General features: G+C 31.7%; 1 protein-coding gene across 1 annotated transcript; it reads right to left on the bottom strand.

Moving 5' to 3' along the window:
- Nucleotides 1-27,280, bottom strand: LOC107453825 (galactoside alpha-(1,2)-fucosyltransferase 1). The gene is made up of 5 exons (XM_071185053.2): nt 27,262-27,280; nt 26,013-26,101; nt 8,789-8,982; nt 4,981-5,232; nt 1-1,976 (listed from the first exon to the last, which is right to left on the bottom strand). Exons 2-5 carry the CDS (start codon nt 26,092-26,094, stop codon nt 1,503-1,505), a joined length of 1,002 nt encoding a protein of 333 aa, XP_071041154.2. The 5' UTR covers nt 26,095-26,101; nt 27,262-27,280; the 3' UTR covers nt 1-1,502.
- Nucleotides 27,281-27,400: the final 120 nt, after the last annotated feature.

Raw genomic sequence — 27,400 nt, forward strand, 5'->3', positions numbered from 1 at the left:
TTTGAAATAGTTTGAAGTTTTATTATAAGCAATAAAAAAAAAGTTCGATATTTTGGCTAAACATTTAGTATTCCACATTTACTGCTATAACTAAATTTCCCAAAGTTCTAACGATTCTAACGAGCACAACCAAAAAATAGCAAAATCATCAACAGTCTTTCCACGCTTTTGCAAAGACTATTATCACTCTCTGGTCATTTAAACAAACGCTTCAAAACTTAATATATATGTCTAAGCTGATGTCTTTTCACTTATTTGCCTACCGGCAATCCATCAATGATTAATAAATTACAAGTAACAACTCATAAAAATACGTTTTTTTAGAATAGGAATAAGAACTCGTTGCCATTCACAGCCTCAATACTAGAGTAACTGGTAAAATAATATTAACCGAGTGATATTCAGCCTCTGGCTTGGACATCTCTTGTACTCTAGTTAAAATTAAAACAAGAAAACGTAGTTTTAAATTTATTATAAGGCTATATCACTCTTAAAGTAAATTACACACTTAGAATACAGATATGAAATGCTAATTGACTCTTCAACATAATGACAAGCATTCTTAGCGTAACCACGGCAACCAAAGTATGCGGAATGACATTACGAGCCTATAAAAAGATTCCACTCCACAAATGTTATCTATCTAATTGCCAAAATTTTTTCATTTAAAAAATCAATCTTTAAATTAAATTAATATTGTACATATTTTACACATTGAAAACCTGCAAGCATTCTGTATAATAAACTAAGTAAAGTATATAGAAAATCCGATATATCATTCTGTGCCTATAAAATAGATCATTATTCGTCTTAATAAAGTACACAAAAATTCAAATGTGTTCTAAAGATCATTTATTATAATGACTAAACAAAGTATGTAGCTCTAATATGTCATAATGTGCTTATGAAAATGATGTGTCAGCATTATCACAAATGTATAAAAGTAAAATAAGCTAAGACAAAAGTCAGTGAACACAATTATAAAAAGTTTCACATAGAAAACTAGATCTCTCTTCTGACTTACTCTCGTAACACGAAAAAAAAAGTATCTCTTCATCAAGAGATAACTTAATATTGCAAACGGAAGCAGTCCTTTTTACATGGCCCCAGGTTTTTTAGAAAAAGCCTCCAGCGCTTTTTAATAAGCCTATCACAGTGAGCCCACATACTTATCGGATAATTTGAAAATATATCACTCCATTAACCAGAGTTACTTAAGACAATTCACAATAAGCCAGGAACAGTGGAGACTTATCGTAAATAGCCTTATTAAAAGTTTATCTCCATAAGCCTAAGCAAATTCAATCTGTGTAATTCATCGTATATTGAAATGAGCCTAAACTCTCAAGAACAGCTGAGTAGAAAATGAACTAAAGACTTTTCTTAATATACTGGCTCATTACAAAATGGCGGCTGCTGTCTGCAAAAAACCGGATTATTCAATTGACCAACATGATACGCAGAAATAATGAATGTAAAGTAGCATCTACACTTTGAGGATGCTATCTAGTATTTTTAGAAGTAGTATATGTTTCCCAAAATCCAGTTTCGGTCGTTGAAATACCTTTCCACTCTGGTAGATACATTTTATTGTACTTAAAATAATCTTTTCTGTACGTAGTGTTCGGTTTCAGGAAGTCTGAAAAGTACACCACTTCACCCCCTGCCAGATAACCACCCCAGAAACCAAAAGTACCGTATGTCATGATGGTGTGGTTACATTCGGCAAGCAACGCCATGTCGTGTCCAGGACTCGGACTGTCCGGCACTGTCAGGATTCCCAGAGGAGAGAGGTTCGTCTTGCACCACTCTCTGTCGTCACTCACTGCCAGGAATGTCACATTTTCGAACTTTGTTGTGAAATGTTCGACGGCTTTTTTGAAGTAAGCCATGTCTACTTCCCTGCCATTACGATGCTTCAGCCAGCCTCCTCCTCCTCTAGAGTTGATTAAGTAATCTCCTCTTCTAACATGAACCTAAACACAAACAATATTTTAAAAAAAAACATTATTTGTGCAAAATTGTCTTGCATTATTTAAAAAAATTAAGTTTTAAAATATGATTTCAGAAAAGGAAATTCAAAACAAATAAAATGAGTAAAAAACAAATGGTAATGTTTCTGACGTAGCGTAGTTATCCATCAGTTATCCATCATCGTAGTATCAATTAGGGTAACTAATTGTTATTTTTAATTTAAAGTATTCTCCCAATGGCATTTATTATTTTTTTTTCTCTTCTGAAAAAAAAATATATATAAATTATACCTAAAAGTTTTAACCAGAGATGGTGGTCACAAATATTTTGCTAATATAGATATTGCTTTTTTCTCTAATATATATACTGTATATGAGAGGAACTGAAAAAATTATTCTAGAACTAATGAATAAACCTAATTTTTAGCGTGGTATAGTGAAAACATAATTTTTGCACCAAAAACTTGCATCATTCACTCACAAATGAAGAGAGTGAAGAATCCGCTTGGTGAAATTTTTTAAAAAGATTGAGTTCTTATTTTAGTTTTATTTAAATACATAACATTCATTTATATTTCAAAATGTATTCATTCCGAAGCAGGGCTCGAAAAACCGCCCGTCCTCCCGTCCTCGGCGGTGAAAAATTCTCGGCGGACAATGAATTCCTCGAATCCGACGTCCGCGCGGACGGCCATTTTCCCGTTAATGTTCGTGATACATTTTCAATTTTTGTTATCTTACAAGAGTCTAGCGTAGCACCTCACTTCTAAAATGACCCTCTAATCTAGAAATCCTGTTAATTCCTTCGTCAGACCAAATGCAGCAAAATGACCCACAATACAGCAGCATGGTGAAATTGATGTTTTCGCCGTCTGGGAGGACTGCAGCGGTTGAAAGGGGCTTTTTAGCGATGAACTTACAAAAAAACACATTATGTACTGGTCTTAAACAAGAAGCGTTAAACGCAATTAAGAACATCTACCTAAATGGAAAACCACTTTCAGATTTCTGTGCAGAAACCTCTGTAAATCATTGGCTTGATTGTGGAATTGGCAAACGTCATATTTGATTCATTTAAAAAACTCATTAACCTCGGATAAACTGACATTCCAGATAACTTGACCTTTGTCATTTAAATTATTTCATGAAATAAATAAATTATTTCATAAAAGAAAAACTAGGTTACAATTGGTAACCTAGTATTTCTTTTATTACTGTATAATGTAATCCTAGTAACTACTAATTTATTGTGCAATTAATATAAATGTTTGTAATAAATAAGAGAAAATTATATTTTTATTTATTTAGAAGCTACGGGTTAGTTTCAAAGGAGGACGGGTGCATTGTTGGACCAGCCGTCCTCGGGGACGGGTAAAATTTCCGAGTTTTTTCGAGCCCTGTTCCGAAGATACTCAGTGGTAGAACCGGCTAAGTGGCATTATATGAGTATTCAGTGGATTGAAGAACCGGCTACGTTATTTGGCGACACAGTCAATAAACAACTTGCGAAAGCTCTTGCTTGGCATCGAATGCCGCGACTCGGGGAGAAAAAAAAATTGGTGAAAATGAAAAACTAGAAACGGCAGCATTAAAAAGGAATTTCTCTCTTTTTAAGAACCAATAATTAAAAAAAGACAAAATAACCCTTAAACAGCTTCAACATAATTTTTTTTTTTCTGATCGCATTAGTTTGTGTTCCAGACACACCGCTTTAGTAAAAAATTGAAAATAAATATTATTTTGTACTTTCAACTTTTTCAGTTTATTATTACAGCTGAATACTCGTTTTTCTCTTTTAAATAAAACTAAATAAATAAATCGGTTATGATCAACATTTCAAAATCATGCACGAAATTAAAATGCGAACACAATCATTTGGCCTAATTCTATGGTTTGAGATCAACTCCTGATGGGCAAAAATTACCATAATCAACAATTTTCTAAGGTACTTATCCTATTCGGTAGACTGTTAAAAAAAACCTGTACTCATAGCAGGTATCGTGATACCTACTTTGAGTACAGGGGGTATATATAGTACATATTAAAACAACCCCAATTAACTAATATCAATAATACCTATGACCAAAAAGTTATCTCCTATTTCCACTTACCATACCTATTAAGAAAAAACAAAAAGAAAGACGGTATAAACTTTTGCGATCATTTGCTCAAATTCACTCAAGTGCCACTTAGCCGGTTCTACCACTAAACTCTTCAAATAAAGTGTTTCATAAAGAAACAGGTCAAGAGAAATTTTGAAAAGATCTAAATTTCCGGGTTTAAAAATTTATTCTATATGTATAACAAGTAAAGTCTTTAAACATAACAGTTTTAAATCGCAAAAAACTGGCTTCTGAGTGCAACATCAATTTTATTTCCTACAAGCTTTTCAAATATTTTCTGAATTCAAATAGGTTCTTTAATTCAGAAGTATTATAAAAAAAAAGGAAAGATAAAAGGGTACGGTTTAATTCATTAATTATAATAGGATAATTTTATCATTCGTGGGGGCTAAATATATACTCATATATACACTCTAAATATTAACATTCATAACAAATTACATAAACAGATGCCGACTCCGATATGAAAAACAAATAAAACAAAGTTCACTATTGAAAGTCGGATCTCTTCAATCTAATTATTTTAAGTCATTTTCTGTATGAAAAAATGATAAAGCTGACACTTTGAATCAAGTATTGGATTTTTTAGTGAATTTCATCAAATCACTTTGGAATTCGTTTCATAAATTTTGATGTAAGAAAAGCTGGCATTTTGAATTAAGAATCTGATTTTTACTCTAATTTTATCAAACAAGCTTGAAATTTATTTTCAAACTTCTGATATAGAAAAGAATTTTATCCAATGTTTTCAAATCAAATTGACACTAGCCTATAAATCCAATGTTAAAAAGATACTTTTTTTCGACAACTAATAAGTAGACTTTTGAAATGAAATCAAATTCAAAACCTGTTAATATATATATATGCATGGCACTTTTACTTACTCCCACATAAACTTGAGTGTGAGGCTTTTGTCGTTTGAACTCCCACAGAAGGTCTTGAGCATGCTTTACGAAGGACGGCTTGAAGTGGAAGACTTCCCTGACTTCTCGGTGGATATGGTGAAAGAACGTATAAGAATTCGGGTAGGCATTCCCCTTGATAATGTTCGAGTCAACAGGAATTCGATGGTCCTCATCCCTTAGCCAGCTTAGAATCAACCAAGGATTCTTTTCGACAAACGTAGCTTCGTTGATCTGAAAAATCAAGCTCATCAATCACAGAGGTTGTCTTTTCCTTTTGTGATACATCAACGTTAAAATGACAGCCGAGCTTACGGCCAAAATATAAATATTTGCCTCAATTTTGTCCAAAATCTATACAAATACCAGTTTTAAAGCGTGCTTGTTATGTAATTCACCATTTACACGAGGCCTGGCATCAAACACGTGACGTTACAAGAAAGCTTGATTTTTCTCCTAGCCTGTTTCAGACATGCATTATCGGGCGATGACAACTCAGGGCCTGGCTGAAAATCAGGCGATGATTGACTCTTTCCATCACTGGTTACTTTTCGCCTATCCTTGCATAAGTAGATGTTTTTAACTTCAAGTATCGTGAAAAAGTCATTCTCAGCACTGCGTCGTTAGATTATTGCTTTCAGTCACCAGTTTTCAGTCCTCGTGTAAATGAGGTGAAACAGATCTTTCCTGGCTTCGAATAACAACAAAACTTGAGGCGAATATTTACACAGGAAAAGAAACAGCTAAGAAGCTCCACCCAAGAGTAATTGTCTACAGTAGAGTTACCAACTGGCGGCCCGCGGGCCACATCCGGATTTTTTTGTGGCCCGCGAACTAAAATATATTAGTTGTCATTTTTTTGCTGACAATTTCCTTGATAAATCTATATGGGTTTAAAATACTTTTCTTTCGTTAAAAAAAAACTCTAATTTCTTCGTTTCTGTGAAATGCAACATACCAGAGGTGCAAAAAAAATTTTTTTTCAGGTAAAATTCTACTTCTTAATCAAATTTGTAATTCAATCGTTTTGTTTTGTACAACTTGATAAAAATCTGACAGTAATATTTAATGTTCCTTCAAACATAAAAGAGTCCTATATAAGATTTTTATAAAGTTGCGGCCCTCCATTTGACTGGTGTTTTTAATTGCGGCCCCCGGTCTCATGTAAGTTGGAAACCCCTGTCTATAGGAAGAACTTACGAACTTTTTTGTGGAAAAATAAGCCTGAAACACCAGGAATGTATTAAAACACCAGGAAATTGTTTCAAAAAATCTTTATCTATTCAAGCTCATTTACTACAAATGTGCGTATTACGGTAAAATTACTTTTTTTGGATTCAATTCTTTACAAATTGAAGTCAGCATTGCTTACTTCATTACAATGAATAAACATGATTTCAAAACGAGCAGAACTGTAATAGCTATAAAATATTCTTCTTCTTTATAGAATAGTATGCATATTTCTGAATCGATATAATTCAGAAAACAATAAGAATCATCCGAATTACTTGAAATAGTATCATTTGTGTTGATTATTAATACATTTTTATCGCCCCCGGTCTTTTATATTTAAATATTTTTTTTTTTTTTGAATGAATAATTTCAACTAAAATTCAGCTATTCTGTTTTTAAGTTACATATTGAAAAGTATATCAAGGTCTTACAATTATAAAATTTTGTTGCGTGGTATGTCCTCTAAAAGTAATGAAGGGATAATCTATGTAAATATTATTTGAGAATGAATCCGGAAAATCCAAATGAAGAACATTTCATTTGGATTCTCCGAATTTATAAAGCAAGTAAGTATTATGATTTTTGTTATTAAAAATTTACTTGTAAGCCATTTTTTTTTCTAATTTGATGATAATTCTCTACAGAATGGAAAATCATTTCTTTCTATTTTCTACGTCTGATTAAGAACTTTTAAAAAAAGTTTTGAAGAAAGAGGAAGTTTTTTGTGATAGTTTTCTTTACTTCAATATGAGGAATTTTTAGAATAATTTTGTTTTATTATAAGCATTCTTTATTTTACGTTATTTAGTTTATAATTTTTTGCCAGAAATTGTTGTCAAAAAACTTTTTTTGCAAGATTAAATGGTAAAACAGTATGTGTTTCTGTATACTTTTTGCATGTTTTAATGGTTGAAGTAAAATGATTCAGAAAAGTATGGAATGTAAAGTTTAAACAAACCCTTTCACATTATATCTTTAAATTTAATCGAACGATTTCTCAAGCACTAGGTTTTAGCTCTAATAATAAGATTTTTTATAAATATTCTCCGATGTGTTTTGATATTCCTTCCCTAAAAAAAAATCCATTTTGTTTTCCCTTGTAGAAGGAAGAATATCAAACATTTTTATTTTTTATTCTTATTTAATAAGCTACAATAAAGAAGGAACGTTACCATGCTACACTTAGAAATCACCTGTGCAACTGATGATCCTGTTGTTCTGCTAGAAGTCATTCGTCTCAAATAACAACGCCCCCTGTAGGTCGTTGCGTTCGCAAAGAAGACAGCCTGATACGTAACATTTAAATTATTGATCTAGTTCAACCTTATCTGGGCACAATCAATTTATGAAATAAGATATGTGCTTTAATGTACAAAATATAATTTATCAAGTTTAAAAAATATTAGTTTTTTTTGCTTTCAATTTAGGTTTAAAATATTTCAGAGGGCAAAACCGACAGAGGAAGTTACCCAAACGTACATTTCCTAAATCGTACTACTTTTGATTTCTCAAGAAGCATTGCACAAAAAACCTTATATCGGATAAATTAAGAAGCTTTTTTAACGTGGAGAACTATTCTGAAGTTGTTGTGTATTTACGTTATCATTTAAATTAATCTATTTTGTCAGTTTTCAACTTAATTTTTGAGCATCTTGTGTAAGGATACAGCAGAACTAAAGTAATGTTGAGATTATTAAACACGTTATTTAACTGTTAAACAACTTATTCTGTTATGTTCTACCTTTTCTTTGCTAAATATCGAACTATTGTTTGAAGTTTGGAACAATACTTTAAGACGTTGCCTAAATCGTATCTCATGTGCTCTCCTGAATCATACCGACACGACTTAAAAGGAACGCATCGATTTCAACTACTGAATAAGCCGATATTCAAAGCATTTTAAGTGTTGAAAACTGACTGAGAACTAGTTCTACACTAACGTTCACTTCATTGGATACTTCAAGAAGACCTCTAAAACCCACACATGTGACTTATGACGTCAGCGAGAGCTAATCTTTATCAGCAAAATGGCGCATTAAAGTTGATAGTTAAAGTTTCTCTACATTAAGTTAGAATATTAATGAACGATCAGTTACTTATACAGAACCGTATTGCACATTGAATTCACTGAACTATAATTCTTACTCGTCTACTTCTTTTACTTAATTTACATTTATTATTTGTTTATGTATTTTATCGTAAGCGTGGCATATTTTTGTTCTGTGTATCTGGCAACGTCGCGGAAAGAAAATTTGACACGAAGATTCTCATCCCCGATAAAGCATTCTCTTATATTAAGGCAATGTCAAGTTATACATTTTGACACATTCAACTACGAACTAATAAGCGGGATTAATTACAGGTTTCCGATCACAAGTTGTGAATTGGAATGGTATGCCAGTTAGAATTTCAGCCAAAAGGAGTGCTCTCGTATTTCGCGCACTGCTGAATGATATGCTTTTTACTTTTTAATGACTTGGCCTGTAATATTCGTTGCATAGCCAGCAAGTTCGATATTAAAAAAAAGGGAGAAACAGATACAAATTAAACTTTTTACCAAGGGTGCATGAATATCGAAATATTCGGAGAGGACATCGTAATTCTTGGGCATCATCTGCATTTTCCTCTTGTTCAGTCTGCTCAATCCGCAGAGGGTGGCGTAGGTGAACATCTGGTTGCCCAGTCTGCCACGGTTGACATGAATAGTAAGTGCCTCAGTATCATCTGATATCTCTTGCAACTCATTTTTGCCTGTAAAAAAAATTAATCACGTTAAAAAGTAATTGAATTTAGTCACAAAAGTTACAAACAGATGACGCTACAAGCCACCCATGTCAATTGTATAGTGTTAAACCTTTCGTTTCGGCAATCCATTCCGCTGAAGTGACATCATTGAACAGTACACCGCGCCGAGAAGTGTGAACATTTCAAGTTCAGATTTCTTATTAAACTTCGATCCTAAATAGAACGAGAAGGAACTTAATTCGTCTTAAAAACATATCAAGAACATTCAAATTATATTTTTGGTGGATTTTATCCATCAAAGGAGAATGGAATATTAAACAGTTGCAGTTAAAAATAGTCTGGGATGGTTTTCAAACGGTATGACACTGACGACGATGACTAAATAATTCGGCACTTGTACACACAGGTCATTGCATGAATACAGTCTAAATACGGTAAAGAAAGGATTAAAACGTGGTAGTTAAAAGTTGTAGCATATGAGGAGGTTTAAACCAGGTTTTCTACAGACACGCTATTGAACATAGTGTTCTTGGTATTAAAATATCACATGTTATATATCCAACAAAAATATCACACGTCCAACGAAATTTGAATTCTTTTCAAGAACTCTGCATCAGCGTACAGAGCCATTCGTTGGTAATTTTTGTAACCAAATTCCAAAATATCTGTATAGAATTTTAACAGGTGTCGCAGTATATATATATATATATATATATATATATATATATATATATATATATATATATATATATACACAAATTAACATGAAAAACATGAATAAAATAAAAATAAAAAACTAAATGGTAGAGAAACAAGAATGGTATAAGCAAATAGTCGTTGTCAAGACACATCTAATTGCCATAAATAATGCGATATTTCTGAATAAAGAATAATTATCCTAAGATAAAAATTATTCTTTATATGTGTCGATATCGCAAAAAACCTTATTTTGAAAAAAAATCATGAAATAAAAGAAAAATGTAATAGGAAATCAAACTTACCGGCGTGAATTAAAACGCGGTTTAGGTTTAAAAGTACAATAATAAAACAGTTAACAAAAATCGCGAAGATGTAAAATATTGCTTATAGCTTGAATCGAATATAATAAAATTTAAAAAAACATTTGATCGAAGAAGAAGAAAAAAATGTTTAGGTAAAATATTAGTGCTGCCATCTATGAGAAACAATTAGTAAAAAGGTAATAAAATTGAAATAATAATAAAAATGTTTAACGGATTGAATAAATTAGCAGTCTTAAAAAAACAAAAAATAAATAAATAAAAAAAATATAAATAAATAAATAAATAAATAAAAAAATAAAAATAAAAAAAATTAAAAAAATCATTAATAGGGAAATTAATTTAAAAGTCAGTCTGTCAGGATAGAAAGCCGTTTATAGACCCATCCTTCATTCATAATTTTACAGAATACACATATCCATCTTTCATAGGGTGACTTATTTAAAAATCAGAGCCTGCATACAGGAATAGAAAACCGTTTATAGGTTTTATTCTTCATTCATACAACCTTACATAATTTTAAAGTATACACGTATCACCTGCATTTATCTGGGGTGGTTCTTTACGAACCAGAGCCCATTCCACTTATACAAAAATAAAAAATAATTAAATAAATAAATAAATAAATAAACTGTTTATTATACTGGACAATTAAAATTAAATTAATTTTAAGAGGCTACAAATATTAAAAAGTAACTAAAAAATATTTAACTAATCCAGTATAAAAGGTCATACATCCAAACTATTCCGTCCAGTGGCTTTAGGAATAGTTTATCATAGTTAATACATATATATATATATATATATATATATATATAAATATATATATATATATATAAATATATATATATATATATAAATATATATATATATATATAAATATATATATATATATATATAAATATATATATATATATATATAAATATATATATATATATATAAATATATATATATATATATATAAATATATATATATATATATATAAATATATATATATATATATAAATATATATATATATATATATAAATATATATATATATATATATAAATATATATATATATATATATATATATATATATATATATATATATATATATATATATATATATATATATATATATATATATATATATATATATATATATATATATATATATATATATATATATATAAATATATATATATATATATATAAATATATATATATAAATATATATAAATATATATATATATATATATATATATATATATATATATATATATACAGTCTAACCTGCCTATCTCGAATCTCGCGGGAAAGGGAAAAAAATTTGAGATAGAGAGGTTTCGAGATATACAGGTAAGTTTAAAAAATGAAATTCGGGCAGCAATGTTTAATTAAAAGAAACTTTAAATCATTTATGTTGTAAAGAATTTAATTATGATTACATATTAATTACATCTAATAAAAGTTTTTAACAGTCATACGCACCTCATAGGTAGTCTTTTAATGATTTCTGACGTCGGATTTTCTTTGATTCGATAATTTTTCGAATGTTGGAGAGAGCAGCGAACCCCTCGTGTCCAACGTTTTCTTGACATTCAAGAAAGTTTGTTAAACGTTCCACAGCTTTTTCAGCTTCCTTTACTGTCACTTTCGGTGCTTCTATATGCTCTTCGTCTACTTCATTTTCGTCTTCGGAAATGCATCTGACATTATCGACAATTTCCGAATCTGTCAAAGTTCCACATGTGGCCAAGGAGTCATCCACTTGCAAAAATTCTTCAAAGGAAATGTTCACTTTTAATCCAGATTTTATTGCATTCTAATCTTGTGAATTTATTTCGATCATTTCTTCATCAGGGATATAAGTTTCCTCAGCTTCCTTTTCGGAAATTTCAGTCTCTTCTTCAATAATCCCCATCTCTTCTTCACGCTCATTCTTAAACCCAGCTTTTTTAAAACCATTTTGAATGGTCTTCTGTGTTACATTTCTCCATGCGTGGTCTGTCATTCTCATAGAATCCAGTACATTTATCTTGGGAAGGGAATCCTTCATCAATTGCATCTACGAGTTTGCGGATCAACTGTTTTCTGTAGTTAACTTTAAAACTTCTGATTGCTCCCTGATCCATAGGTTGAAGCTTTGAGGTGGTGTTTGCGGGAAAATACTGAACACAAACATTTTTCAGTTCAGGCAGATTGTTATGCGCACTACAGTTGTCTATAAAAAGAATAATTTTTCTTTTTTTTAATCGCATGGATTTGTCTAAGGACTTTAACCAATTTCCAAAGATTTCACTCGTCATCCAAGATTTTTTATTTGCTTTGTATGGAAAAGGGAAGGATTTTACTTTAGAAAAGCATCTAGGCTTTTCTGAGCGTCCGATCATGAGAGGAGGAAGTTTCTCTGTGCCTGCTTCATTTGCAGCTAAGAGCAATGTCAAACGAGCTTTACTTTGTTTTCCTCCCCTGCATGCTTCATCTTTAAACATAGCAGTTTTGTCTGGCAAACATTGATAAAACAGTCCTGTCTCGTCAGCATTGAAAATATTTTTTGGCTCATAGCCTTTCACTAAATCAGGAATGTTTTTAATCCAGTCTTCGCATACACTTTCCGGAACAGAGGCACTTTCACCACAAAGTTTTCGAAAAATAATACCGTGCCTATTTTTAAAACTTTCTAGCCATCCGTTACTGCCTTTAAAATTATCTTCATGGCCAAGCTCTTTAGCAAAATCCTCAGCTTTTTGTTGCATTATTTGTCCACTGATAGGAATACCGCTGCTCCTGCATTGTGTAAACCATTTTAAAACACATTCATCCACGTCCGGAAAAGTGCATTCTCGGCTTTTTTTCGCATTCTTGTTGCTGCTATGAAATTTTTGCTCCACAGCTTCTCGATTCTTAATAATTGTAGAAAGAGTGCTTGCTGGTAAACCGAACTTCACCGCAACTTCGTTTTTTTTTCATTAATGGATTTCCGTCCGAGAATGTTAAAATTTTCATTTTTTCTTCAATGGAGAGAACATTCAATTAACGTTTAGCCCGTGCCATACTTAATCAAAATTCAATTGAACAATGTTTTAAGAAAGACTGAGACTCTCAAACCAACGACCTCCTAAAAAAATTCTACTGATAACTAAAATGAATTTCTCTTTGTGTTGTTCTTATCCATCTGTGGAAACTGATGCCTAGTGGTGACGCCCCCCTCATCAATCAACTTTTCATTGTCCGAATACACTCAATTGGTTGGAGAGTGTCACGATAGTAACCGGAAAAACCAAGAAACGACCCCCCAATCTGCTCATTCTTACTTCCCATGGGGCTAGGGAATTTTTCGGTTCTTCTAATGTAGCTTGTTTGAACAAGTTCTGCTGTCCAGGCATCGGTTACGATGATGTACATTCTCCTTCAAAATTCGAGAAACACAGGTTTTGAAAGAAATTTTTTCGAGATAAACTTGGAAAAATACATTAAAATTAAATCATTAATGTCGGGAAACTAAGAAATTTCGAGAAATACAGGTTTTCGAGATAAGCAGGTTCGAGATAAACAGGTTCAACTGTATATATATATATATATATACACTCACAGCTCAAAGTGAAAGCTAGAAAAATTCTGAATATCAAATTACATCATTGATTTTCCTTGATGCAGGTATTTGATCAGTTTCTATTGTATTTAAAAGCCTTGACTATTCAATTTCTTTGTTTTGTAAATCAAAAGTTAGAATAATAATGAATTTTTTTATTATTAAATGGATGAGGATGTAAAAAATTTATATTTGACACAGGGACTCGCTTTAAGTGAAAAGGGACTCTAAGTAAAAGGTTATGTTAGAGTTAGATCTTAAAGCAAGTGGTAGTGCTTTTGTGCTCCTGTGCCACAGGTCCTGGGTTCGATCCTCGGGCCGGAAAAGATAGATTCAGCCTTTCATCCCTTCAGTGGGTCGATGAAATGAGTCCCAATCATGCATGGGAACTAAACACTGAAGTCTTCCGCGTTCGGCTGACCACCCTACCGAAACATCTGCTCCTGCACCCCAGAGCCCAAGGGCAAGAAAACTGAGATGGGCATAGTAGGCCTTGGCCTTCTTTGGGCCACTGAGTTTAGTTCCCAGAAAATTCTATAGAAGTCTAGAGGAATCATTGTATCCTTTTTTTTTTTCAAAAATTATTCTCAACGCGTCTGATTATAAGATAAATTTTAAACATATGGGTGATTCTCACGAAATACGACAATTTACAGTCTTTTGCTCTAAGATCTAGTACTATATTACTAAAAGAACTTTTTTTTAAAAAAAAATCATAAATAGCATTGCTGTTAACATTTTAAAATGACTTTGCACTAGCATTCCCTATTTTGTATATTTAAAAAATTTAGTTAAATTTCAAAATGTCATTTTCCTGGTATGTCACAAAAAATATTTCCAATAATAACTAGCTTCAAAACTTCCCATAAAATTTTCAATATCTAATTCTCTTTATCTCAACTATTGTTAGAATTTCTAGAATAATTTCCAGAATTTCTAGAGGGTATTATTTCCAAAACCTTTGTTGAAAAAACCTTTGTTTTTTCTGTCAATAATTTGCTTGTCACATGAAAATCAGTCATTTTCCTGTCCACTTTTTTTAAGTAATTTATAAACAAAATAGATAACGCCAGCAATCAATATCTTAGGTTAAGAGATTGATTAGAATACCATCCTATCAGAACATGTCTTATTTCAGTAATAAAGAACCAACTTTCTTGTTTTAAAAATAGAACGAATTCTTCTTCTCTCTGTAACAAAAGTCTACAGGACAACCTCTACCGATGCACTACAAGTTTTGGCCGGGACCGTCCTATGAGATTTCATTATTAATACAGAAGAAAAAAATGGCGAATATTTATTTCCATAAAAGTGGTGAAGATCCATTCGTACCTTTACCAGACTTCCCACCAATACATCCCATAGAATTAAAATCCATAAATTTCGACTACAATTTACCAACAAAAGATGGAATTGAGATATTTACGGACGAATCCAGTCTAATTTATAACGGCGAATACAAAGTGGGATGTGCATTCGTAATATATGTCGATGGTGGTCTTGTAGAGTCTCGCAACTTCTGACTTACAGATTATTCAACAGTTTCCAAAGCAGAATTATGGGCGATACTTCAGTCACTCCACTGGATAGACCAAAATTATATAAATAGCGAAACAAACCTCTATTCTGACTCACACTCCAGTCTTCAAGCCCTTAGCAACACAAACACGAATGATTACCTAGTTCTAGGACTGGGCGATATTAGGAATTATATATCGTGATGCATCGTCAGTTTTGCATCGCGATATAGCGATGTGTCGCGATATAGTATTTTTTAATTTCATTTACTTGTAAGGCTGCATATTTCTATCAAAACTTCATACTCAGATTGATTTAAATCAATTTATAAATTTGAAGATATATATGTTTTGCTTAAGAAAGATATTAAATAAATTGACTACAATGTTCAAATCTTACTTAAAACATTTATTGAAATGTTTATTTAGAAATTCATAATACGCGTAAAACAAAGTGTTAATAATTTTTTTAAAGCGTTTTTTACAAATTAATATTTTCTTGTACTATTATGCATAAATAATTGCATAATTGAGTTTGATCGTAATGTTAAATTTCTAAATGAAACGTTAAAAATGATTTGTATGTTTAAAGCAAAGTGCTAAATAAATTTTAGAAAATAAAACGCTTTTAAAACACTATTTTTTATTATTATCATTTCAGTTATTATAGTTCATTTACGTCACACTAGAGCTGCACAATGGGCTATTGGCGACGGTCTGGGAAACATTCCTGAGGATGATCCGAAGACATGCCATCACAATTTTGATCCTCTGCAGATGGGATGGCACCCCCGCTTCGGTAGCTCGACGACCTGCACGCGAAGTCGAGCACTTTACGGTAGAACAGTTTAACGAGGACCAATACCGCACACCCTCGGTCCCTACGCAGACTGATCCAAGTGGTCACTCACCCGCACAATGACCGCAGCCAGTGATGCTTGACTTCGGTGATCTGCAGGGAACCGTGTCTTAACGATCAATCCACTGCTGGGCCTTATCATTTCAGATAAATAATTAAATTAAATAATGACCGAATTATGAACGAAAAACAAAGTAAGATTTAATTTCTTAAAACTAAAAAAATTGTGATATTCGATAATATATTTAGCTAATTAACAAATAATATGAAAAGAATATTTTTTTAAAAAAATTATTATATTCTCTAATAAAACGAAGTGCTAAATGATTTAAAAAAATGAATAAAATACGCAAACCTGTCAAATTTTTTTTGTAAAAGCAAAGTTGATTGACTTATGTCCAAATCCAAATGACAAAAATAAATTTTGTTTTAACTTTATTTCTAAAAATAAAAACAAGATTTATAAATTTAAAATCAGTAATAAAAACTCATTAAATTATTAGAAGTTTCATCCAAAAAGTTTTTAATAAATTAAAAGAAAGTAAAAAAATAACCTAACAAATTCAATTCTTTATGGGCGCCTAAATTAAATTGCCGATAATTTTCACACTTAAAAATAAAAAGAAGTTTTTTTTTTAAAAAAAAACTTCTTTTTTTAAAAAAAAACTCTTCTTTATATATTCTTTTCTATAATAGATTTCCTTCAGAACAAGGTAATAGTGGCGATCACGAAGTTAGTCCCACTGAAAATAATCTACAAGAAAAGTCGCGACGAAGAAAATAAAGGCTAAGAGGTGCGAAAAGGAACATGCGATATAACGATATATGTTCTCAAAACTCTGATTCTACAGCTCACCCATCAAGGCCATTTCAACATAACGAAACGAACATCATCTTCCACAGCGCGAGTCGAAATCGGAACGTAAGAGAAGAGTTTTATATCGCTATATCGTTTTCTTCCTTCCTTGCGTGTCTTATATCGCTATATTGTATTGCGCTCGCTGTCTTTACTCGCCGGCTTAAATCAGATTTCTGATGCATCGCCTTGAATGAAAGTCGCTGTATCGTCTTGCCGATATATGCGCTAAATCGATATGTCTCGATACATCGATTTATAGCCCAGTCCTACCTAGTTCAAATGATAAAGAATACTTACAAAAATATTACTTAATTCCACTGGATTAAAGCCCACAAAGGATATGAGAGCAATGAGGAAGCTGATAGACAGGCTAAATTAACTTGTCAAAAATCAACAATAGATCTATATGACATACCTTCAAAACAGACAACAAGAACAGAACTTATGAAGAATAACCTTTTAACATGGCAGCAAAGATGGGATAGTGATGATACAAAAGATCGACACACTTACCAATTTATCCCAAAAGTCAGTAATCGAAAAATCTACTCCAACTTCTATATCAACCAATTTCTAACTAACCATGGAGCCCAAGGTAGCTGTCAGTCAAAATTGTTCGGGAAAGACCCGAACAATAAAGTTTGTAAAACTTATAAAGATATCGAACACATACTTTTACTGTCTATCCAGTTTATGATGATTTAAGAATTACATCTTTCCCGAGAAATTTCAACTTTGATACCATTAAAAGAAACTGGAGTCAAAAGAAACTAAACAAAGGAATTGAAGAGATTTTTAAAAGACTTTTTGAAAACAGAGTTGAGGATCTGGCCTAAACCGATCTTTCAACAGTATTCCCTGGATGCCCCGAAACTTGGAGCCTAAAAACTTGGGGTGTAAAACTTGGGGATTTTAAAACTTGGGGCCTAAAAACAATCAAGAAAAAAAAAAACTGAGGGAAAAAAACGAGAACCCGAGAAGAAACGGTGTGTTCAAATTGTTCACAATAATTATTTTTGGAATTTATTTACATAAAAAGTTAAAATTAACTTTTCAACTTTTGAGTTACTTACTATTAGCTTAAAATGACTGTTTTCTTAACTTTCTAAGCTAATATGTCATTTTCCTGGCATTCAAAATTTGGTGAATTTCTATTTTATTTTATTTTTTTCTTGAGCAAATGTCAATAAACTACACTGCTGTCTGTAAGATATTAATAAATGTAACTAAATAAATATGCAAAAAAAATTAGATTGATTTGAAGACTTTAAATGTTAAGAATTTTTTTCCCCGAATAGTCATGTTTCCAAAGAATCACCCATATCTCAATCTTTATCATTCAACCCTCGCCAATCACCTACCATTTTTAGGGTTTTATCCTTTAATGGCCATTGCAGAAATGCTGCGTAGTTTGATCCAGGTCAAATGACGTGAACAGCACCTGAACTGGTACTCCTCTCTCCAAACTTCTACACTAGAACATACGAGAAGATTTTCAACTGTGACAATTTAACGTGCACCTTGCTGCGTATACAAGACGGTTGTTTAGCCAGCCGCCGGGATTGAACTTACTACCCCCAGCTCTCCAAGCAGTGGTTTGAGCGAAGCCCTAACTGACTGCGCATCGGAGCGCTTTCAACAAATCTCCATTCTCCTAAACTACTTCAAGAGAGACATTAAAATCCCAGAAATTTACGATTCAGCAAAAAATAATCTTGAAGACGATATTAACCATCTCTTTCCTCCAACATAAAAACTATAATTGTTGGTGACCTTAACTTAACGCACACAGTTTAAGGTTGCGGCAGGAGCAGCCAAAATTTGTTCTTTTAAAGTTCGATGCAGAATCTCTAAGAATTGTTAGGAAAGAAAAACAATCTATCTGGTGGTCCTACGCACATTGCATTATAAAAATTGTGAGTTTCCTGCATTCATACCAGAAATAAATAAAAATGTCTTCCGTTTTAACCTTTTTCGACTTAGACAACAGAAAAACATAACTCCATAAATAGGGATTTTTTGCCGTAAGAGAGGAAGTTTAACTTGCTATAAATATACAATCTTTGTGCCTTTAATATTAGCATTTTGGTGAGGATTCGGGAATCTGTCGTAGTAGCGGACTTTTCGTAATATGTCGTACTCGTTATATCGAGCTTTTACTGTACTCTTCCGATTAAATAACCTTTGCTCTATCAAAACAATTACATCTACTCATCAGAGGAAAAAACCAGAAGCACTATAGATGACTCACTCGAAAAACAATTTTGTTTTAACACTGGTGAAGTCAATAGCTCCCTCTGTAATTACTTGTAGACAGAAAGAATGGCACAAATTTCCATGACAAGTTTGATTCTATGCAGAGGAGATCTGATTTGTGAGGGAACTTCCTCAATTTAGATATAAAGAGAAAGGAAATGATCCCAGTACTCAGCAATCGACCACAGAACTTTCGATTCCACAGATCATGCGAACACGTATAGCGCGGAGTACTCGGCGTGTCTCAGCGGAGTCGAGCCCAGGGCCTTTTGGATCGGAGTCCGATTCTCTAATCACGGCCCTAAACAGGAGAAAGATATGCACTCTTTAGTAAGTTGTTGTTGTTAATTTACGTCACACTAGAGCTGCACAATGGGCTATTGGCGATGGTCTGGGAAACATCCCGGAGGATGATCCGAAGACATGCCATCACAATTTTGATCCTCTGCAGAGGGGATGGCACCCCCGCTTCGGTAGCCCGACGACCTGCGCGCGAAGCCGAGCATTTTACGGTAGCACAGTTTAACGAGGACCAATACCGCACACCCTCGGTCCCTACGCAGACTGATGCAAGTGGTCACCCACCCGCACACTGACCGTAGCCAGTGATGCTTGACTTCGGTGATCTGCTGGGAACCGTGTCTTAACGATCAGTCCACTGCGGGACCACTCTTTAATAAGACCTCATTACTCCGACCCTTCCATTATAACGACTGATACATAAAGTCCAGTTTGTTATTCCATTGATGCAATGATGATTGCAAACAACAGTAAATATACAATTTGAGACGTACATTCGAATGTATGGACATTATATATATATATATATATATATATATATATATATATATATATATATATATATATATATATATATATATATATATCAAAACGAAGAATAAAACAAAGAAAAATAAAAGACATATGAAAAAGGGGGGGGGAAATAATAAGTAAAAAATAACAAACAACAGTTTATTAAAAATAATAATAAAAAAAAATTAAAAAAATTTAAAAAAAAAAATCATGAAATGTTAATTAAAAAAATAATCTTTTCTTCAACCCACACGATTATATCCGCAAAACAGAGTGCTTTCTGATATTGTATCAATAAAGCCAAAGCTAAATAAATTAATACAATAGTGTGAGGAGCACTCAAAAAATTTTTTTTAAAAATAACAACAAATGAAAAAGATCACAGAAAGTACAAATAAGTAAAAATAACATGTAAAAACAGATAATAAAATAAAAAAAAAAAGAAAAAACATTAAAAAGGGGAGACTATAAAGCGAGCAGCAAAATCAGTTCAACTTACATGGACGGATATTTTTCAAGAATGATTTAAAAATGTTTTCGCAGAAAGATTGCCAGATTACAAAATATGAAAACAAAAGATGAAAACAAAAGCGCAAATCGAGTGTAACAGGAGGGTTTTAAAGTGTCGTTCTTACTGCACTGTTGAAGTGATTTGTTATTCTGAGTTTTGATTTGTTAGTTACCAAGGATGGGCCCGAAATGGATGTGCGCAAGGTAATATTATACTGGATAATTTTAAAAATTGATCATAAATAGTTTTAGAAGATAGATGTTTATTTAAGAAAAAGTATAAAATAGAAAAGAGAAACATAAATTGCCTGTTTTGCAGATAATTTTAGCCGCGGATTTGCACGAAATGGATTAGTACATAGAAAAATTATTTAAATTATCAAAGAAAGAATTCTTTCAATAGATAATTTTGACACGGATTTGCCCGAAATGGATTTGCACATGGAAAAATTAACAAAGAAAAAACCTAAGTAGATAATTTTAGCCACGGATTTGCCCGAAATGGATTTGCACATGGAAAATTGTATAAATTAATAAAGAAATTTTTAGCAAACAATTTTATTCACGGATTTGCCCGTAATGGATTTGCACATGGAAAAACTGTATAGATTAACAAAGAAAATTATTTAGTAAAGGAATTTTTAGTAAATAATTCTAACCACGGATTTGCCCGAAATGGATTTGCACATGGAAAAATTATACAAATTAACAAAGAAATAATTTTGGCAATGGATTTACCTGAAATGGATTTGCACATGGGAAAATCATAAAAATTAACAAAAAAATGTTTAATAAATATATCCACCAAAATATACGATTAATTCAATGATTTTATATAAAATTTTATTACATTAGTTGGGTATCCATTGTTTTTTATCAGATTTTGAAAGAGTTTATCGATTTGTTTTTTGGATAAATAAATATTACTACATATTCTTTTAATTCTGTTCATTTCATTAAAAGTGGTATTTAAATAGATGCTCCTAGAAACATTAGAATTCCAAGTAACTAGTTTATTAATATTAAAATTAAAATCATTTCTTTTATCGTATAAATCAACAAAGCAGATATTTTCAACTTTCATAATACCCAAATCCAAAAAATTGAAATTAATGTTATCATCATGATTACGAAGTAAGATTAATTCCTCAGGGTATATATCACTCAATAAAACAGTAAAGTCTAGGAAATTAAAGACAATTAAGTCATCAATATATCTAAAAACAAATTTAATACTAAGAGTAAAATTTTTTTCATAATAATGCAAAAATAAGTTAGCTAAGAGAGATGAATAATTAGATCCCTGTGGTATTCCATTAATTTGAAGAAAAATATCCCTTCCATTGTAAAGATAATTATTAAAAAGACAAAGATTAATCAGAATTTCCCAATAATCAAAATCGCAACAAAGGATATTTTTAAAATCATGGTAATAATTCAAAAGGACATCTTTTAGTTTAGAAAGGGGAATGCTATTGAAAAGATCCTGGAAATCAAAAGTCGCAATAGAATTAATTTTATTATGTTTAATGAAATCTAAAATCGGTTGATTATTAGTGACAATCCAAGAGAAACCTTCTTTAGTAATATAGTTAATAATCTTATTTAAGTAGTTAGAGAAAAGGGTGCCAGGTTTAGTTAAATAAGTATTAGACCCACATGTGATAGTTCTAAATTTTACTGGAATTTTATGAAATTTAGGACTGATAATTAAGTAAGGAAATTGTATATTACTAATTTTAATTTTTAATCTCTTGTAAAGAGCTAAAATTTTTTTAATGACAATATTATTATTGAAATTACTAGGTTCAAAATTTTTACTATTTTTTAATTCCGTATTTAAAAGTTCAGCATAGAATTTTTTACAGAATATAGCATAATTATTGTTAGCTTTGTCTATGGGAGTAATTACAAAATTTTTTTGAAGTTGCTTAATTGATTGAACAATATTAGAAAAATTTGTTGAATTGTTATACTTATTTAAATTATCCTTATTATTGAAAATAAAGTTTTTAAAGTAATAATAAACTCCCCATTTCCATTCTGTTAGCATACCTAAAGGTAAAGAGAATCTATTTGATATCTTTAAACAAAAACTATTGAGATCATTAAGAAAGTATTTTAGAATCTTTTTGATTGATATACGGTAAATGGGTCTAAACTTTGTGCCTTTTAACATTAAATTCCTAAGTTCCAAGTTTTCTATAATATTTAAATTACCAGTAATAATATGTTTATGATGTTTATCAACAAAATCAAAATATTTATCCTCCTCACAGTGATATTCATAATCGGATATATTAATACTCCCTATATTTTTGCTTATATTATTATAGTTAAATATGGTTCTACCAAGAGATTTGTTATATTTAAAACTTTTAATAATGTTAAAATCTTTTAATGGAAATAAAGCTTTAAAATTTTCAAAAATGTTGTGAAATTTGATCTTATCGAAAATAGGATTTTGAAAGTTAATAACGAAATATAAATTATCTAAACTTTTCTTTTTATTAGGCAAAATTTTGCTCATTTTGGCTTTTATAAGATCGAAACAAAGAATTTTGAAATGTAAATTAAAGAAAGAAAAGTTAATAATAAGATCGTGGAACTTATATATTTCATAATTCTTAAGGGAATTGGTTTAATGCTATATTGTTTATTAAAGTTATTATTGTATAAGTATTATTGTTTTTCTTAACTTTCTTCGTGTTTTCTTGTATTTTATTATATATATATATATATATATATATATATATATATATATATATATATATATATATATATATATATATATATATATATATATATATATATAAACCACGATTAAAAAGATGTTGCGATAACGTTTTTTGAGAATTAGAAATGTAAATAGAATACTCATGTGAAATTTCGAGTCTTCTCTGTGCATTCATATACTTAGCAACTTTCTTTACAAGGAGACGCATTAGAAAAATTCCTCGGTAAAATATTAAAACTATCACTAAATTAGTATAAATTTCAAATGCAATATTTTTTTTATTTATGCACGATTGGAGTCAGAGGTATTTCATTTAAAATTGCATTTTATATTACAACATAATTGCATTTGAAACAAAATAAATAATAAAAATGTTAAAATTGTGCAAAACAATTACAAAAAATATCAATATCATACATTCATAAACATCTTATGATTAGGAGAATGTTCTAGAGTTAGAAAACTATGACAAATGTGATACATAGGATTCATTTGCATATCTTTTCAATTCATTTTTTCAACGGAGCTAAATAAATTTTTTAAATAACGTCTATGCTCATCAAACTATTCATATGTGATAAGTTAAATGAAGTTATAATTAATATTAATTGTCACACTATTCACTTGAGCAATACTTTGTTCACATACTAATTATAAATATTTTCCGAAACAATTTTCATAACACAAACAAATTCGTTTCTTCTTTTAATCTGTCAGATTTAACATAAAAGTCGTCTAACTCATTTAGTTATTTACTTACCGGTACACATACATGCAGGCTTGTATGTGTACCAATAAATAAGCGGATCAATTTTTTTATTTTATTTTATAACCGTTGTTGAACAGCCGACCCAATTTCATGGGTTTACGATTACTTACGTTCAACTCCGTTACGTAATTTTGAACCAATCCAGAAGACAAGGAAACTCCTGGATCAGTACCGCCAGAGGTATTGATTTGTTGTGGGATCATGGAGGACTTTGAGACTCGACAGATTTAACGTGCATCAGTCACCATTTACTACACGGGGAGTCTTCGGTCGGCGAGGATCGAACCCACGACCTCTTGGATATGGGCCCAGCGTCCTACCGACCAGGCTATCCCGGCCCTCAAGCGGATCAATTGTCACAAGTGGGCAAAATTTGTGTGGTCAATTACATAAGTGCAGATTATGAGCCTTTGTCAAGTAGAAACACAGATGTTATAACCGCCGTTGACATATCGTCCCAATTTTGAGTTTACGACTACCTATGTTTAATTCCGTAGACTTGTTATTTTGAATCCAAACCAGAAGACACGGGAACTCCTGGATCAAGCATTGGGAGAAATTTGCCTTTGTGGAGAAATTTTTGTTGGAACAAACGTACATTTGCGTTCCATGGAGAGGAAAACCACGAAAATATCACATGGTTAGCCATACGGCAAAGAAACTTACCCATGATCCACTGAGGATATTTCACATCAGTAATGTGGTCGGTGCAAGCTGGGTGCAGAATTCGTATCGACCAGCCATCACTAGGATTCAAACCTGGGTCACCTCAGTGGGAGGCTCTACCACCTGAGCCACCACTGCTCTCTTATAAGCCGTGGTCAAGTAGAAAAGAAAGACAGCTAGTACAATTCAGAGAAGGACAGCACGGAGATACACCCAGAGTTACTGCGTGATTCGAACCCGCTACCTCAACGCTGGAGAGCGTCTGAAACTGATCGGTTAAGGGAGGCCCTTCTGATTCCTGTAAAATTTCCCTCGACTCAAACTCCACAACAACTAATCAGAGAGTAATGTTCTGATAAAGCACTTTAACTATTGATGACTTAAATGTTTGAAATAACTTTACGACGCACAATACAATGAAATGTTTTAAATAAATTACAATCTGACTATTTTCCCCCCCTCGTCATTTTTTTATATCCTTTAAGGTTAATACAAAAATATGATTTTGGATACAGATTTTCGAAATTGAGTTAATTATAAATTTAGAATTCTTGTAATCTTTAGCTTTCTAAAAATACTTTACTTTTCTTGTACTCCATTTATTTAGCAAGTTCTAGCAGTTTTTGTGCAAGGTGGTAACAGTGGATAGAGTAATGATTTTAAGTCTTTAAATGCGTTTATCTCAAAATCAGATTTTTTTTTCCACATTTTACACCACCTAAAACACTGCATATCATGTTGTTTTTTAAAATAATTGTTCACCATTTTTCATGAGTGTTTGTGATTATAGTACTCATATTTTGAACTACAGACTAAGAGAAAGAAGAATTTAATTTTTTATGCATGTTTCTTTGCAAAGACTACTGCGAAAATTTTTAAAAATTTACTTTTTTAACTACATTGATTCCTAATTCAGTAGTATATGCACTTGCTTTTAAGATAAATAAAATCCCCAAAGGATTTTTTGTTTTAAGCGATAGAAATTTTTTTGCAGTATTTATCATCTATGCAGAAAAATGCCTTCATTTTACCTTAAAATGGCCACTTAAAAAACAAAAATGAATTAATAATATTTTTTTTGCTAAATTTATAAGTTTTTACACATAATGAAACAAACTAGTTTTTTTCTTAAATTTTATATAAATAATTTTCAAAAAAAGTTATCAAAACTTGTCGGATACCTTAAAATACAAAATTTCAATGACAGGTCATTTGAGTTTTTAATTATCCTGATTTCTAATTGAAACTATTTATTATTTCTACACTCAGATGATTTCGTTATTTAAGGTTTAAAACTTAAAGACACATACCTCATATGAATCATAATAGAACATTAATACTTCAATTCTGGTTATACATAATAGGCATAATGTTCAAAAAATGGTTTTCTAGAATTTTGCTTCCCAAAAAAATAATCAAATAAATTGTAATTTTTAAAAGATGATAGCTTACCTGAAAATCCAAAGTATGCGATATACAAACATACTGTTGTGAAAGCGACGAAGAAAAATCTGTAATATTTAGAAGAAGTCATGGCGCTCCTATAAATAAAATGGATGGAGTTTAAAATAAACAGTTTAGTGTCAACAAAAGTTTGGAAACTTAGCTATCACAAAATGAGCAATCGGTTTCATGTTGTTGTTGTAGTTCATTTACGTCACACTAGAGCTGCGCAATGGGCTATTGGCGACGGTCTGGGAAACATCCCTGAGGATGAACCGAAGACATGCCATCACAATTTTGATCCTCTGCAGAGGGGATGGCACCCCCGCTTCGGTAGCCCGACGACCTGCGCGCAAAGTCGAGCACTTTACGGTAGCACAGTTTGACGAGGACCGATATCAAACACTCTCGGTCCCTACGCAGGCTGATCCAAGTGGTCACCCACCCGCACACTGACCGCAGTCAGTGATGCCTGACTTCGGTGATCTGCTGGGAACCGTGTCTTAACGATCAGTCCTCTGCGTGACATCAATCGGTTACAAACGAGTGATTTAAACTCAAAAGTTGATAAAATTAAATTTTGGGAAGGGCCTCCTAACCAAGAGATCTCTCTCCGAAAGCGCTGTGGAGGTAGCAGGTTCGAATTTCGCTGTAATCCTGAATGATGCCCTTGTCTACTATCTTGCCGGTAAGCTTTTTATTCCAGATACAGCTCGAAATGCGTGTTTGAGAAAATGGACACAGCATAAAATACTCCTTTTCAAATATTCAACCCTTGTTCTAGCTAAGAAAGGATCTTGCCAGAGAAATATACCTTCTGTAAACGGAATAATTAAAAATAACGTCAATAAGAATCGAACGCTGTCTTGTACTTTTCGCCACGAAGTTTTTTCCCCAACCTGAATGAATGATGGAGGAAATCTTATTGAAAAAACACACCTGTCATTACTCGCCAAATACACCGAAGGTTCTCTAATAGAAAACTGATTTACCTCGTTTTTATTCTACCTTTAGTGGGAGAGTGAAACCTGCGTAGGCGGAAGTGATTTTTAGGGAAAAATGCTTTCTCATCCATCTCTTATTCTCGTATGAAATAGAATAATTCAGCAAAAAGTAAAGTATACATTATCTTGGATTTAAGATCCAAGCTTTAAAATTTTTTGTTCGTTCAGTTCTCGTAAAATTATTCGTTCTCGACAGCTTAAAACAAAATAATAATAATCTAATATTCACTCTATAAAATTGAGTTAAACATGACTCGACTTTCTGAGCATTTTTCTCATGGGTACCGTTCGCGTACAAGCAGACCCTATATCAGGGATGGAACACAGTTGGCGAAAATTTCCATTGGCGTTAAAGGAGCGTTCTCGACAATCGCCAAACAGCTGTGCGTTCAT

The sequence above is a fragment of the Parasteatoda tepidariorum genome, chromosome 5 (assembly GCF_982258835.1).
Source record: "Parasteatoda tepidariorum strain Cologne lab strain chromosome 5, Ptep-v5.0, whole genome shotgun sequence".
In the NCBI taxonomy this organism is placed as follows: Eukaryota; Metazoa; Arthropoda; class Arachnida; order Araneae; family Theridiidae; genus Parasteatoda; species Parasteatoda tepidariorum.